This window comes from Myotis nattereri, assembly GCF_964212035.1.
Source record: "Myotis nattereri genome assembly, chromosome: 18".
Taxonomy (NCBI): Eukaryota; Metazoa; Chordata; class Mammalia; order Chiroptera; family Vespertilionidae; genus Myotis; species Myotis nattereri.
This window is the reverse complement of record NC_138093.1, coordinates 19,295,539-19,313,349: the sequence shown is the minus strand read 5'-3', so window position 1 is coordinate 19,313,349 and position 17,811 is coordinate 19,295,539. Positions and strand designations below refer to the sequence as shown.

At 37.7% G+C, this 17,811-nt stretch overlaps 1 protein-coding gene across 7 annotated transcripts in view; it reads right to left on the bottom strand.

Moving 5' to 3' along the window:
- RABGAP1L (RAB GTPase activating protein 1 like) overlaps window positions 1–17,811 on the bottom strand; it is a gene marked incomplete at its 5' end in the record, with an annotated part of 440,168 nt that overhangs the window by 63,253 nt on the left and 359,104 nt on the right. Inside the window, one exon of one of the 7 annotated variants that reach the window (XM_081112111.1) lies at window positions 5,773–5,883. The exons of the other annotated variants lie outside the window; for them this stretch is intronic. Coding sequence (XP_080968237.1) covers window positions 5,773–5,883 — 111 coding nt within the window. Of the gene's footprint in view, window positions 1–5,772; window positions 5,884–17,811 lie in introns of those variants that run through there. 7 annotated transcript variants of the gene reach the window in all.

Below are 17,811 nucleotides of genomic sequence, written 5' to 3'. Positions count from 1 at the left end.
CTGAACTCCTGCCCTTGCGTTTATAGGGACACACCTTCGTGTCCATATCATAAACTGCCTTTCTAGTTTAAGATAGCTCAAGATTTTAGTATTTAAACCGTAAGAACCTTAACTCATATCAGAACTGATAAGCCAATTGAGGGGAGAGTTGGATCCTTGTACTAAACTGAAATTTATTAAATACTGCCAAATATGCACATGCTAAATAACAATGAGAATAAAACTGTCCAGATAACATTTTTTAAAATATGAATGAATCTTAATTGGTTTTATAATGTTTTCTTCTAATCAATATTTAAAATGTATATCCAGTGAAGAAGTAACCGTATTGATTTCATTGTTCTCATCTCTGGCACATGGAATTGCTCTGGATTTATTTTTTAATTTGACATGCTAAGTGAAATCCATGTACCAACCCAATAAGGAGGAAGGAATTTCACAACGCTCAACCCTCACCTCCCTTCCTTTACTGGCACAGTGCTGCTATTTTGGTATCTGTCAGTTACCAATGCTATCTAGATATGTTAGTCTGAGTAAACAGCGTTTGTTAAGGGACAGTGTTCTAACCACTGAACACCAAGTATCTTACAGGGACACTGAGGAAACATTTCTAGATGTGGAACATGGTAAAGCCAGAATGGGCCATCTTTTCTCCATTCCATTCTTGATATCCAGCTTTCCAGTTCAAGTTGGCACAACAATCTTTCCAATTTTATAGGGTGGGAAGCTTACAGTAAGTTTCAACTTCTCCATCATTTTCTCTTCTCATGTAGATCAGCGGTTGCTTATTCCTACGTAATACTACCGTATGTATCCACCAACAGAACCAGCATGTGTGGACTAACTTCTTAACTCACACTGCCATTGTCAAGGGCCTACATATAGATACTTGTCAACTCTTTCGTCCTGCATTGTGGTAATGCCCTTTAAATTTTTTTCCATGGGCAATGTGGCTGCTGTCTGTCTATCACTGCCAGATTATCGCTGCAGTAATGGATACATCTACTCAGCTGATAGTTTGGCCCATATAAATCCCTCCTACTGATACATTGCCTTCCCACCCCCCTGAGCCTCAACCTAAGACCCATTGTACCATCTTTAGGACGAGAGGCTTCCAGTTTCCTGTAGGACTGATATCCTGATAGTGATTGCCTGATTAAAGCAATATGCCAGGGTAGCCCAGCTAGTCCATGTTCTCCTTTGTCCACCACTCTCCTCTTCCATCCCTATGGTGCCTGATCTACCTAGCCCACTCCTTCCTTTAGGCCTTGCCCAAACAGTTTGAATAGCCCTTTCCTTGTCAGAAGGGGAGACGATTAGTAAACTCTTTCTCTGTGCTATTTATATGTGACTCACTGAATCCTTACAGTAATCCAGCAAGTTAATTCTATGTCCCTCACTTTTCAGATGAGGAAAGTGAACTTAGAGGAATTAAGTAATTTACCAGGAAGTTGCAGATGCAAAATGTGAACTGAGGACTGTGTAACGTTAAAGCCCCCCAAATAGTAACCTCTCAGCCTTTGCACAAGCTGTTCCCCCTGCTCAGGAAGGACCTACTCCCTTCTACGGGCGTCAAGCACCTGGGCAGCCTTCAGAGCCTCATTTACATGCTAAGGTTCCAGTGCAGATCCAAGAAAAAGGGCCCTTGCACTTTGTGTCTGTCTGACTGTAGCAGCCAAGACTCAGTGGGGAAATATAGTGAAAACAAAAACAAAACAAAAAAAAAACAACCAAAACCTCACTTACATGCTTCTATCACCACCTTTTGAAGACTTCTTCCACAGTGTTCAATCCGCAGTAATTACTCTACACTTCATTCTATCCTGATAGCAAACATCACTCCCATAAATATTTATTTTGCTTCTCTCTCTTACTTGACAGAACACTGTAATAACCCTGAAGTGTTTGTAATATTACATATTGGCCTCTACTAATATACATGAGAAAGCAATGTTCCCTTCCTAACCACCTTAGTGATGAAAAAGTTAATTCAGAATATAAAGTAACATTTAATCCGAAATATTAGAGCTTGACCAAGTATGCTTGTTCACTGTTCTAACATTAAATCATACATTTTTGAATTTAAATACATATTCAAAGTTTCCTTTGGAATGCATAATAAACGTAACGGGTATGATCTTCCTTTATTTATACTGTCAGGTATGAAAATACTGGAAATGGTGGAGGTGATAGAGAAGAATGCTGGCCATTCCACACAGAGACAATCAGAAGGAAAACTTCAGGGACTCTCTCCTTGAACTGCTATTACTCCTGTGTGAGAGGTTCTGGCTGCATTTAAAGGTCCTTGTGGTGCAGGGAGGATGGGGGTGGAGGAGGTGAGAATGGGGGGGAAGAGCAGAGAATAGTGGGGGGGAGGGGAGGATGGGGGGAGGACGCCACAATTTTGTCTCAAAATGCAAGCCAGATAATTTCAGCTAGTTAACAACCAAAGAAAAGCAATCTGTTGGATTTAAGGGGAGGCAGGAATACTGTCCAATGAGGCACCTTTCTACATGTCCCCTGAGTCATTCTGACTATACTGGATTTTCCTCTTACATACCAACTTATTTGTGCTGGAATGCTAAAGCTCTTAAGTTCTGCTGGTGGTGAGTGTAGTTTAGTTTATCTTAGTAAATACAGTACTGGTCTGGGCAATTTCTCATGTTGTGCGAGTGTGCGTGATCTGGAAGACGAGATAAGTTCTGCTTGGCTTCCTTATCCTTTTACTTATCTGTGACTTGTCTACAGGGACCTGCATAAAGGGAACTGAATTTCTTGCACTGTCATTCATTTTTAAAGAATCAATAGGATATAGCCACATTTTTTAAAAGTGTGGGTCAAGATATTTCTCAAATCAATTTAGTGGCTCATAACTAGCCTTTAAACAATTAAATACAACAGAAAAGAACCTCAATACATCACATGCAGCAACAGAAAGTATTATTTTTTTTTCCAAATTTTCTTTTAATCTTGTGTGTATAATGACTTGAAATGTACTTTTTCTATGAGTCTCCATCAAAAATGTCAGAGAGCCACAGGGCTATTTAAGAACAAGAAAAGATTCAGTTTCCACACCGAAACCACTATACCTAATGGGATTTTTACCATTTAAGGAATCAAGATATCTCACATTATGAAATAAAGTGCAAATACAAAAAGATATTTAATCCTGTACTACATAAACTTCTAAATAGCTCTAACACTTCTTTGTGATAGTCAACCTAAACCCAGAGGATTGAATGTTAGCAAGAATGTCATTTGCTTAACAATGCAGTAATAAGTCAGAAAGAGAAGAACTTTATTTTATACTCTAGAAAATCTGAATATTTATCTTTTTCATACAATTTAAAGGGTTCATCTCAGACAAAGCAAAAAGAAATTCAACATGAAATCAAAGGCAAATGATAAATATTTTATCTTAGCATAATTTTAGTAATATCTTTCCAGATGAACCCAAACCAAGTATCACCTCCAAGAGGCTATACGCATCAACTCTTTTAAATTTCAAATCTGATTAAAAAAATTAACTGTTTCCTTAAATTCAACATCCCAACATCTAGATTATTTAAAGGTTTGGTATATAGGGGAATATTTTGTGTGCGTAACATGCCTCTGAGGCATTCCATATTAGTGGCTGAATTTCATATCAAATAAGCTCCAGGTTTAGGAGTAGGAGTAGGAGTCCCCTTTGGGGAGCTTAAGTTGATATATATATATATATATTTATTTCATATCACCTACAAATGGAAGAGTGTTTCCCGGTAAACACATTAATATTAATTAATTCATTCATTTTCTCTCTCTTCCTGTCTCCTGCAGGCATGTGTGCACACACACCACACAAGGTCCTATACTTAATTCAGCACAGGATGCTCCCTGTAACTCAGTCACTTTCTAGCTCTTCAGCCTCTTCAGTCCTCTCCACTGTGTCACTTTACCTCTCCCTGTTTTCATTTCATCTCCCCTTTGGCCTGGAAAATTCCTACAAGTTTTTGAAGACTCACCTCAGACCCCATAAGAGCATCTTGACAAGACCATCAGAACAACATAAAATAGAATTCTGAATTCTTTGGATAAGTATTAATGGCGGAATATTGTGAAATCAATGGACAAAATGAAGTTTTAAAGATTATCCACAACTATGGACTCCCCTATCCTGACTTGGTATTTCTATTGTGGTTGTTGGTAACAATCTCCATATATTGCATATAATTATAAAATAGATTATGTATCTTAAATAGGAAAAGAATGCAAAGTAGCCCTAGCCAGTTTGGCTCAGTGGATAGAGCATAGGCCTGCGGACTGAAGGGTCCCAGGTTTGATTCTGGTCAAGGGCACATGCCTGGGTTGCGGGCTCAATCCCCAATGGGGGCGTGCAGGAGGCAGCCGATCAATGATTCTCTCTCATTATTGATAATTCTATCTCTCTCTCCCCCTTCCTTCCTCTCTGGAATCAATAGAAACATATTTTTTATAAAAGAATGCAAAGTAGGCTAGATGTTTCTATACATGAACACTTTCAGAAGTATATCATGGTTTTGTATTTGTTTTGCTATTATTTTTGGCCAGCTGATTCTTTCAAACCCCATCTATAAAATAGCTATGAAAGTGAAAAGTATAGAGAATCCCCATGTATTCATCTCCCAGTTTCAACAATTATCAACACAGTCACCTAGTTTTATTCACATTTTTAAAATAATCATATAATTATTGCACACAAAAAAAATTTCTTAATATCACTAAATAGCTAATTAGTAGCCAAATTTCCCCCAATTAACTTATAGATGTTTATTAGAGTTCAAATCAGCATCTAAACAAGGTCAGTAACTGCATCTAGTTGATATAACCCTTAAGTCTTTTAAAATCAATCTATGAGTGTCCCCTTTAATTTTTCATTGCAATTTATTGTTTGAAGAAATTGCCATATTACATGTTTAATGTTCATATGCCTTAAAATAGAAAGTCAGGATTTCAAACTAGTAAGATAACTGTTAAGATATACTATCCTCTTTCAGAAGAGTATTATACTCTTTCAGAAGAGTACTATTTTTGTGAAGAGAACCATTAAAAAATGAATAAGAAGTTATGACAATAGTAAAGAAAGCTTGTTTAAACGGTATGGATCACTGATATCTTAAACTCAGTAGCCATTATAAGAATGATATCTACAGAGAAGAAACAACAAACATTTGCAAAAACTTCATTTTTCTATTCTGCCAGGACAGGCACACTAAGAAGACCCTTAGAGAACAGTAAAAACAACAACAGAATATTAAGTCCAATCTAAGATTATACTAGACGTCATTTTCATAATAGTTCTTAGTAATACTGTAAAGATTCTGAAAGTTATTTGATTTTTAAATACTAGTTCAATTCTCAATGTCAATGTTATGGCTCATGGTAAAAATGTTCCACTTCAAAAAGACTGAATTATTTTGTGTGCAAATGAAGTTAGCTCTAATAATCGTATGGATTCATAGAAGGCAAATATATGTGGGGCAAAGTGACGGTATCAACCTCACTAAGTATAAAAGCATTAACCTAAGTTTTACTCCTCAGACACTTGAAATGTACTGTACGATATAACAATGCTTAGTTACGTAAATAAATCTTTGAAAACCTGTAGCCCTTGCTGTGGCCTGTAACACAAAGCCAAGAGCAATACTTTAATTTTGATCCCCAGGAAGCTATGCCCCAGTTTCTGTAGGAGTATAACTATCATATCAGAAAAGAAAAAGCCGGCCCCAGAGCAGCGTGCGAGGCACCACCTACCATAGACCGGGGCTTGCTGATGGCCACCAAACTAGTGAGGAAGTCTTCATCGTGCAGCTGGCTGAAAACGTGGGCGTCATAGGCTACCATAATGGAGATTTCTTCCATCATCTTGCCAGCTGACCTTTCCAGGCAGCAGCTGCTGCTCAACTCCAGACCACGCTGTCCAAGGAAAAATCCTACCGCAGCTCAGTGCCAGTGCACACACCCACCTGAGTTGCAGGGGGTGGTGTCAAAAGCCCAGAAGGAATAAAAGGGGGAAAAACAGCAGCTGCTCTCACAGGCTTGTCTAGCAATTCACCCCCAGCAGCAAACCAAGGGAGGTCTCTTATCTACAGAGGAAGTATACGCGGTAAACACCTTCTGCATTCTTGACACAGACGCAGAAAAATTCACTTTTCAGAAATCTTCTTTGAACTTCAAAAAAGAGAAATTAAGGTGTTTCCTAACTGAAAATATTCTTAAAGAAAAATTTTTCTTAATGGATTTAAAATATGTTCTTGGTAATTAGAAATTTTTAGAAGTTTATCTTCTTCGGTGTTAGTTATGTCAAGATTCTTCTTGGAGGAGAAGGGGATTTTCTTCCTGCTTATTTCTTCACATTTATAGAAAATAAATAGATGGTGACCTTTAGTGTTTCAGAATGTCTAGCATTCTTGGTGTAGTTAAAAATTATCTCCTTAAGTATGAAAAAAAAGAGATCCCTTTTCCCCTCTGAGTATTCTGTTAAAAAAAAAAGTACCAAAATATAAAAATGAAACAGGGACCGCAATATCAATTAATAATCATACTCCCTTCTACCGCAATAACAACACAAACATTTTAAACAGAATTCTTGATTTGGAGAACTGTTTTCTGTTGTTATTCAGAAAGCAGCACAAGGGTCTCATTTCTAAACTGACTGCTTTTCTCCCACAAGAAAGAGTTCTCTTTATCTTTTATGTTTAAACTCAGAGCTTTCTCTTAATTATCCAAATCAGCACATAGCCAGAACTGTTGGTGCCTTCGCCACCTGAAGTGTATTTAAGTACAGTTAGCAACTGTAAATGAACCTTAATGTGCGCAGATGAAAATCCGAAAGCTGCCCATGACTATCATTACAAGGCTGCCTAAATTACCAGGAAGTATAATGTATGCTAATTCCATGGAAAAATCATTAAGTAAATAAAGAGGGAGGACAAAAGCTCCTCCAAATTTTTCCAATATTTATAATTAAGCTATTATCTTCTTTGCTGTTTACAGATTATGACACTGCAGTGCAATGAGAAACATTATTTGCTAGATTTAGAAATCAATTTGGCAATGCTTGTCTACAATCAAATACAAACACTGGTTGCAATTTTTTGTCCTAATTACCGATAGCAGTGTTATGTTGTGTAAATTTATTCGCTTTTCAGAAAACAAAACTTAGAATGAAATTTATAATATCTATTTCTCCAGTTTTCCTGAAGTATCTTCACCTAGATTAGCACGATCACTTCAGTAGTACGTGTTCCATGTAAATGTGATTAGGAGAGTCTTGCAACTGCTATAGCACTCGAGATTAAATACACACCAGTGAAAGGGGTGTGGGGAGCAACCTATTGCTAGGAAACAGAAGCAGGTCTAATAGGCTTATTTAAACAGAAAATGCAATACTTTACATAAATCCTCAAGATTAAAACAACTTCCAACTGCGTTTGACGCTAGTTGGAACTGGTAAAGCATTTTTACTTCCTATTTTTTCCTACAATGCAGCTTTGTCTTTTAAGCATTATTTTCGTTAAAAATCTTTCCAGCACATTTATCTTAACGCTGACTAACCAGGTAAAAATTAAATGATAGTCAGGAGACAACGTGTTCTAAGGCATCCCGGCAGCTCATACCTTTTGAAATCCTTTTTATCTTTTCAGAAGCACGTTAAAAAATTCTGCAAACCTCTTCGTGCATCAGAAGATTTCCCATTATCTTGCAGACCATTTTCCAGATGGGAAAGCAATCAATCCCTTTTGCTCTCCTACTTTTCTTTGCTACAGTGACTCAGTGCTTCCACACTGGTATCTGAATAAGGTGCACTGACAAAGACACCTGTTGTCGAAGGTAAAGAAACTACTTCCCACAATGCCCTACTCCCTGCTGGCAACTGCCCAGGGGCAAACAAGAATTATAACCTCACCTAAGCAATTGTCAATGTGCCCTGGAGAGCGCATTAGTGTAACAGTAGGTGATCCTGTTTAAGAAGAGCACTCATAATCCAAGAGAAAAAAAAAGGGGCCAGGAAAACAATATCAAATAGTCTAGGTGTGGTGTATTAAGCGTAAGACATTGAAGGAATCAGGGCCATAAGAGTGCAAAACATTTTTAAAAACATAATCAAAGGTTTTGTAAAGGTAGTTTTTAAATTACAAAAACAAACAGAAACTAACAACTACAAATAATTCAGTCCTTTTAGAATTCCACAAGGCTTTTAGGTAAATAATTAGGCATTTTTCAAAAGGTAAAAAGATTTTTTTAATTATCCACAGGACTAGATTAAGAGCATTTCATTCCTAAATCCAAGAGGTCCTCCGTCACAGCCACAGTACATACATTTCTAGAGCAAGGACTTTCTAAGTTAGATTTGCATCCTTTATTGTTCCTCCATACTTCACTTTCAGAGTATGCAAAGGAAAATTCAAATGATTCCTTTCTTATGCAATGAAATGTACATGTGGTCCCCACAAAAAGCATACCTTCTGAAAACTGATGATCTATTTTAAAAACTGTCTTTGTACTGGATTTTCCCTTTCCTAAAAACATTTCTGCAGTCTCAGAAATACCAGCTACAATCCCCTCCCAAACTTCAGTGGTCTTCATATAGTCATGTTTACACACAGTCCCAAGCTCCCTGGCAAGACACTTTTGTTACTCTTTTGCCTTTTCCCGGGAGAACTTTGGCCCATTGATCACCCCTGTTGTTTCTGCAGTCATCTACTTCACACCAAGTGACTCCACTAAAAATGGCGTGGGGGGAGAGGGGGTGGGGTGGGAAGTTACCTGAGATCCAGGGTGCAGTGCCCACAACACCATTTGCTGCTAAAATTTACCTAGAGAGGATTGTATATCAAAGGGGCAGCAGACAACACTGGCATCCGTGCTAACCAATATATGGTCCCCAGTTCAAGCAGGACTAGCTCGCTGTCTGTCCCAGGGCAAGTCATTTAACCTCCCTTGGTTTCAGTTTCCCCATGGTCATGCAAATGAGAGGCATGGAAGAGATCAGAGGTTTTCACCCAGCTCAGAAAGAGTCAAGAGCAATGTGCCCAATTTCCCCCCACTAAATAGGCTTCTTAGGCAATTTAAAGGTGGAAATACCTTTTCAGTCTCTATCAGAATAAAATCAAAGGGAAACACTATTCCAAGATGTTAAAAGAAACTCCCCAGAGATGCTATAATATGTCTTAACAAATGCAATCTACTTTGTACCCTCATTTGGATTTTCTAATAGTACTCTTTTCCCTATAAAAGAGGACTCAGTTGCAGTTGTTACACTTTTTATTAGTTAATCTTTACAGTCTCTATTCAGAGGCCAAACCAGCTATGAAATAATTCTCAAAAGCCTCTGGATCTCAACAAGTTAAAATTTTAACGAAGGAAATCTCTAGTGGTTTTGAAGTGCTGTTTTAAGATTTTCACATGGAAAGAGTTTACTCAGGTAGCTGATTTTGTTCCAACCATCATTTTTCTAGGATTATTTTTAACAGAACCATACCTGGGTCATACTGGATGAGTATGAATCTGATAAACCACCTCTGGCCTTCAGAGAAACCTATTTATCCTCAAGTGTCAGATTTGGAAACAACCAAAACAAGAAAAACTTGAATAAGATGTGCATATTTTTCTATATTTAGTCTCCCCAAATGCAGCAAAGCAAAGCAGTTTCAAAGCAGTATTTTGTTATCCACCAGTCAAAGCAGCAAATACATTAAAAAACAACAACACAAATTAAAAAATTATCTCACCTCGCAGAGTGGCTGTAAAGGACCTTTTCCCATGCCTCAGGTTCTATTTGTTGAACATTCACATCAAAACAACCATAAAATCAGGATGAGAAGGAAAAGAAGACCAAGCTGCCACAACAGAAATATGGTCTAGAGGGCAAAAAAGTCTTCTGTGTCCCCCACAGGGACAGGTGGAGCCCTGTAGAGACTGCTCATTCCTCCCGAGTGGCCCTTGTCTAATTGAGGCAGGACAATAAGAAGCCAGGAGAATTCCTTGGCAAGTGGAATGGGGAAACTGAGCATATGGCTGACTCAAACTGGCCTCTTCGAGCACCCTGACTCACCTGCCTCCTTTTCTCTTACACTACCATTCCCTTAAGCATTAAGCCCTCAGGACAATTTAGTTGTGATCAGCATCAAGTAATTTTAGGGGTCTGTTAACTACAGAGACAGAGATTTGGTCAATAGAGATAACATATATGCCTCAGTTGTGTTTCAGCTCAGGCCCAGAAAAGCAGCAAAACCAGATGAAGCTATGCCATGTCTGGCTTTAGGACCAGATGCAATGACCAATGACTCCCTACCCTAGCACCAATTAAGCAGTAGAGACCATGATCCTGAACCCATATGCTCATTTTGATGAGTCAGCATATTAAAGGGCCTACCTGGAAACCAGATGAATATTCCATTGAGATCCTCCCCTGAGATAACCCCTAAAATTCCTGCCTTTAGAAAACAGATTAAAAACCCTTAAGACTAAGGACCCAGTGTACGCGCTACTCTCTCTAGAGCAGCTGTTGCCAACCTTTCGGACTTCATGGACCACCAGTTGTCTGCAGATCACCGGTTGGTGACTGCTGCTCTGGAGCACACCCCAACGCCCCAGTCTCTTCAGGTGTGTATCTTTGCATTCTTTCTCCTAAGCTCTAAGGGAATACAAGAAACTCACAACCAGGGGAGCAATGGACAGCAGCTACACATCCTGGGCTACCCCCTGAACCTGCTTGCAATGGCCCTTCTTTGCCTCCCTAGCTTGTTTCCTGAGTCAACACAGCCCAACTGGCTCACTTCTTCTGCCTCTGTGACTTTCTTTCTAAAAGGCCAAGACAGCTCTCTGAGCAGCCCACTTGAATCTTTTCTTTGAGTATACTTTTGTTTTGCATACTAAATAATCTTCTTGTGCTAGAGTTCTTGGCTCTGAATTCTTTCTTTGCTGAACTCAAGAACCGAGAGCCAACATCATCACACATTACCATCTTTACACATCTTCACACATCTTCCTATTTCAATATAAATATTCATGAAGTATAAATAACAGTATTAAGGGATCATAACAAAATGTTCATGGTATCAACATAGAGATAAAGAACAATAAGAAAAACAAAATTCTACAAGTACTTTGTTAATCACAGAAAACAAATTATTTCAAGTAGGTTTCTATTTACACTTAGAAGTGCACATTATAAAACCCAAAGATAAAATAAAATGAGAATAAGAAACCACAGAAGTAAATATCAATAGAAGAAAGCTTTTCAGAATATTTTGAATTTCAGAATAGTCCAGTAACACACACTGAGTTTGTACAAAGGGGGAAAAAAGGCAACAGTAAAAGATAAGTGAAATCTTAGTTCTCTTTAAAATCATGCAAAGGTAAGTAAAGAAAACCATTATTCTTATGTCAAATTCCAGCCATTCAGCTCATTATCTTTTCTATCTTTCCTAGCAATTGCTAGGCAAATTCAAAACCTCAGGAGAAAAAAAAACACACACAGATTCTTAAAAAAAAAAAAAAAATCCCTGAGGTTAAACTAAGAAAAACAGTGGAACATAAATACTTAACAGTTATACTAGGTATCTTACTTCCTCATTTGCATGTCACTACAAAGAATGAGGGTGAGGTAGATTCCAGACCCTGAAAGAGTAACTGCAACTCTTTCACAGTTCAACTTTTACCTCATTTGTAACTCTAAATCCATAGTCAACTGTTAAAAACAAGATAATTAGGCCCAAAATGGAGGCGCTTATACTAAGCCCCACCCCCATGTCACCAAACAGAGACTTCATTGAAGTTTCATCCCTCCCAGAAATGGAAATTAAACTAGTCAATCAGGAATCACCTGATCAGCACTAGTTAGGTCATCTGCCTGACAGACCTCTAAAAAAGGAAAGTGACTTTGGCAATAACTATTCTGCTTTTTTGCCTAGTATATCCTCCTTGTCTCGCTCCCTTCTGCTTATAAAAGTCCTTCATTCTGTACAGCTCCTTGAAGCTCCTTTCTATCTGCCAGGTTGGATGCTGCCCGATTCATGAATCCTTCAATAAAGCCATTAAAATCTTTAAAATTCACTTAGTTGAATTTTGTTTTTAAACACAACACATCCGCTTAAACTTTACCTTCTAATTAAACATAAGGGTTTTAAGGGCTGCTACATACCAGTAATCAATTTGAACCACGCTTTGATCGTAAAAAGACCAAAATGTGCCAGAAGACACGGCAAAGTAATGTTGCTTCATGATGACGTACCATCACACACTTCAAAACCAGTTAAAGACACGTTAAAAGATCTTGCTTGGGAAGTATTAACCCACCGGCTATATTCACCAGACCTTGCTCCTTCAGATTACCACTTGTTCCGATCGATGGCACACGCACTTTCTGAGCAGCACTTCAAAACGTACGAAGAAGTGGAAAATTGGATCTCTGAATGGTTTGCCTCAAAACAAGTAAAGTTCTATTGGGATGGTATCCACAAATTACTTGAAAGATGGGGGAAATGTGTAGCTAGCGATGGACATTACTTTGAATAAAGCACTTTTGATGTTTCTCTTGAAATTATCGTGTTTTCTTTGATTACAAAATCCACCATTATTAACTGGAACACCTAGTAATATTTGTAATATAGTAACATAATGACTAATATATACTAAAAATTCTTTTATAATGACAATAATCTTTAGTAAGCATTCACTGTCCTAGACATAGGATCTCATTTAATCATCACAAGTCAATGAGCTAGGTACTATAATTATGCATTTTATGCACGTGGTAACTAAAGTGTGGAGGAGCTTAGTGATTTGACTCAATTCTTACAGCTAGAAATGGAACTGATAGAATTAAAAAACAGGTATGTCTGGCTCCAAAGCACATACCCCCAATCACTGACGGATGAAAAAGGAAGTAAGCAAACATATACTGAGATCAGCATGTGCCAGACACCACAGCTTCTGAAATACTGGTTTCTCCTCCACATACACACAGCTCACACAATACAATACACCAGGTCTGCCAAGGAATGCAATAAGCAGTGATCAGAGGACTGTAACAGAATGAAGACTCTAAAGACAGAAAAGTCTTCATGGAAAAGATGGATTGGGTTTAAACAGGCAAAGTGAAATAAATTATTTTTAAATTGCCAGTTTTTGCAGATGACATGATTCTTTTTTTAAAAAAAAATATACCTTTATTGATTTCAGAAAGGAAGGGAGAGGGAGAGAGAGATAGAAACATCAATGATGAGAGATAAATCATTGATCAGCTGCCTCTTGCACCGCCCCCCCTCCACCGGGGATTGAACCCGCCACCTGGGCATGTGCCCTTGACTGGAATCAAACCTGGGACCCTTCAGTCCGCAGGCTGGCACTCTATCCACTGACCCAAACTAGCTAGGGCTGAAATAATTTTTTATAGGGAAAACTAACTTAGCCTGGCCAAAGTGGTGAACTGATGTTGGGTACAGTAAGGAGATAAGGTTTCAAAGGAAGATTTGAATCAACCTGTGGTAGGTTTCAAATATCAGGTCAGCAAATTTGGAATATACTGTCTGTAGGTCAAGGGCAGTCATTAAAGTCTACAAGGTCTAGCCAACAACGATGTTATTAGAGGAAGGACACATGGTATAACAGTCAACACAGGGGCTCCAGGGTTCAGAATAACCTGGTTTGGTACCTGACTCTGCCATATACCAGCTGTGTGACATGAGCACATTACTTAAGCTGTCTCCCCTTGGTTTTCTCATCCATAAAATGAGAAAATAAAAGCGTTTTTGATATTATGAGGAATAATAAGATAATGCATATCAAAGCCCTCAGTAAGCTGCCTGGTTCTAGAAAGTGTTTGATTAATGTTAGCTGCTGTTATTATCAATATTAATGAAAATGATGTCTGCAGGGGCAGGATCATCTGCCAAACACTGAAGGGAAGATGGAGCAGCTGCCTTTAGAAATGAGACGGGATGTTCTCCGTGTGCAGGAACACAGTCAAGGCCTCCATTCCCTATTGCCTAGTTCAAACCATAAACATCCAGGGGGTGGAATAAAATGTATCACAATTCCAAACCTCTACCAGTGTTCTCTGAGCAATGAAATCTTCCTAGGTCTGGTTTCATTTGGGAGCAATTTGGTAATTTATATGAGGCCTTCTGTCAAAAATAATTGAGACAGGTTAGAGGAGGTAAAAGGGTGGCAATGTGGGTGTATGGTGGGAGTGATGGGATCTCCTTTAGTTTAGCTGCCCTCTCCAGTTTCCTGACTACAATGCAAACAGTTTAATCAATGACCTCTTATTAAATTGAGCCACTGTGACAAGAACAGGGAACAAAGAGAGCATTTGTTGTACAACGATATTCATCTGTTGTAACCTGATCAACAAAACACGGTTACTCTGGGCTATCATATGAAATACATAGTCCTTCTTTATAATTGTATTAGAATAAAATTTTCCACTTTTCATTTGTATCTTTGAGTCAAAAGAACTATCCCACCCAATGGTTAACAGTAGCAGCTTATCTGGAAGCTTAGACCTGACCAGTAAAACTAATCCGCGCAGTTCAAAGATAGCTGAGTTTAATTAGGGGTGAAAGGGAAGGAGGGCAGAAATAACACATATTTCACATCTATTGTGCTGGGTGGAGCTTTAACTACATATATATTTTGGTTTTGACAATACTATGAAGCTGGTCTTATCATCCCCATTTTACAAATCAGAAAACCAATGCCCTAAGAGTTTCAGTAACTTAAGGTCAGAGACACGATTAAAACTGAAATGTGTGATTACAGAGGTTCTGGGTTTTTCCCCACCTACAACCGGTTCATTATAAGATGAATGAGAGAAGAGAGTAAATTGAATTTGGAAATCCTGAAATAAAAGCTTTTAAATTTTTAAAGCTGAACTCTGTATTTCTCTTATTATATTACTTTAATATTATATCCTCGTATATTGAAAATATGAACTAAAAACTCATACTGCATCTAACAGTATTATTAACAAGACATTTGCAAACAAAGAAAAAGGTGAACTGCTGACAAGTGCAATACACATATTAACAGTATCCTACAACGGAAAGTATCTTGTGGACTGAGGAGGCAGCATTCCTCGAATGATCTGTCAGGGTGGCTTCCATGATGTTAAAAACTGACTTTTTGTTTGCTTTAAGAGCAATAGTAAATTGCTTAATTGGCTAATAGTCAAATAATAAAAAGGTTTTAATCTTTTTAACAGTGGTCCTAGTAGCAGTGGTGGCAATGCCCAGAGCATTCTAGTTTCATTCATTTCAATGCAAGTTTATTTTCTATGTTCAGTTTAAAATATCATCCCTCAAAGTGGTCATTTCAGGTTTAAAAATGGTCATATAGTTTCGTCACAGAGAATAACTCTCGAATATCATGAAGATCAGAAAAATAGCTAAAATCCTTATGCTTTCATTACTCTTCAAATTAAGCATGAACTTTTTAAAAAATATTTTTTAAATATATTTTTATTGGTTTCAGAGAGGAAGGGAGATGGAGAGAGAGATAGAAACATCAATGGTGAGAGAGAATCATTGATTTGCTGCCTCCTGCATGCCCCCTACTGGGGATTGAGCCTACAAACCTGGCATGTGTCCTTGACTGGAATCTAAACCGGCCGGTCAGTCCCCAGGCTGACGCTCTATCCACTGAGACAAACCAACTAGGGCAAACATGAACTTAAGAGATAATATTAGTGCCTAATGGGTTTAGTTTCAGTCACAAATTCTAATATGATGACCATCTTTAGACTTAAGGGCATACATATTCTGCAACACATTTTTCTTCTTAAAAATGTCCATTTGGGATCTAAGAAAACCTTCAAATGTTTAGGTAAAAAAAGGCCTGCTTACCAGTTAACCAAAGATACATAAAGAATGAAAGGTAGCTCTGGCCAGTGTGGCTCAGTTGTTTGAGTGATAGCCCATGCACCAAGAGGCTGCTGGTTCTATTCCCAGTCAGGTCACATGCCTGGGTTGCAGGCGCCATCCCCAGTAAGGGGTGTGCAGGGAGCAGCAAATTGATCTCATTGATGTTTCTCTCTTTCTCTCCCTTCCTCTCTCTCTAAAAATCAATAAAAACATTTTTTAAAGAAGAATGAAAAGCAAAACAAGCAGCTATCTTCAATTTCTAAAATTGCTACCTATTCATTCTTTATTGTCTTGTCTTAATGATCCTGTATTATAATCTTCAATATAGTTCTTAAGTATAAATTTTAAATGTTCAGAACTTCTATACAACTACTGTTTTACATTCAAGTTAGCATGAATTTGTGGAGAACTGTAAGCATGCAATGTAATAAGAGATTATGATTTGCAAGACTAAAATGACCAACATTTACCTATTATTAAAATGGAAGTATAGGAACTTATTCTCTACACTTAGGCTGGTCTAATAACTAAACTGACATAAAACAGGTTAAAAGGAGAAAAACAAACTTAATTATGTACGTACAGGGGCCCCATAGATATGGGATTGAAGGGCAAGTTGGGCAGTTGATGCTTTTATGCCATCCTGAGTGAAGAAATGGGATAACAGGCCAGGGAGAAGGGTAATCCACAGGATGGTGAGAAGAGCAGATGGTCTAGTAATCAGATGTTTGTCCTATCATACACACAGATCACTCAGACAAAATGTAATCTCTGGTGATAGCTGTCTTTCTGGGGCAGGCCCCTTCTCTAGATTCCTTTAGGTAGTTAAAGAAGTATTTCTTGAATCTGCAGTATCTTAATTGCTTTCAGCTCAACTTGTTCACATACCAAAGCGGTATATTTTGGGAAGGTTTGTTTGAACCCTTCCAGTAGTAAGACAAAAAGTTGAGAGTAGGGTAATGTTTATATATATTAGCAAATATGTGTAAATAATTATATAGTAAAACTGAATAAAGATACATATTAAATATTAATAAAAATTTGTGGATAATTTTAATTTTTGTGAATAACAATTTCTTTTGCTTCTCCTAATGGCCAAGTAGTTCTTTGATTCTTCACTACTTACCCCAGGATAGAAGCATATGAAGAAAATAGGTCTGAGATTAGGTAATAATGAAGCTTTGAAAGTCATAGCAGGGAGACTGAAACCTCTGACAAGCAAGCACGCCAGGACTAAGTGACAGCACATGGCAGCTGGGAAGCACCACTTCCCACCCCAAATCCCTTAGCTCAGATGCTCCTCTCATATACTTCTGGGTCAATAACCAAAAAATTTATGTATCAACCATTTCCATTTAATCTCCAAGTATTTTCCTCTCCTAAAACTTTAATCAATTTCCTCTAAAGAAAATAGCTTCGTGGCATTAAAAACACAATATTATGGAATTCTGTATTCATGAAATAGAAAACATTTCTTTACCCAGCGTATGTGATTGATAGGGTATTCTGTTGGAAACAACTAAAGCAAATGATGAATACAGAGCAATGTTAGTACAAAGATGATGGGAGAAAAGAGACATTCACATTAAATATACTGTGTTTTTTGTTTTGTTTTTGTTACAAACAACACATATATGAATATTATTAATGCAGAAATTAGAATAAATTCAAAGTGAAACAACTCCACCCTTGTCCCCCAATCACCACACTGTTGTCCATGAGCTCTCTCTTTTTTTCTTTTAATGGTCAATAAAGAAACATATAAATTTAAAATAAGTCCTTCAAGCCTTTACTGGATATGGGCTTATTAGTTATTTTGGTGGTTGCTAAGCAACGTTCTCTTCTGTAGGCCTAAAGCACATGAAATTAGAAGGTTTTCAGAAAAAGATGAATGTAAAATTAAGGAATGGCATTTGAAAAGCAA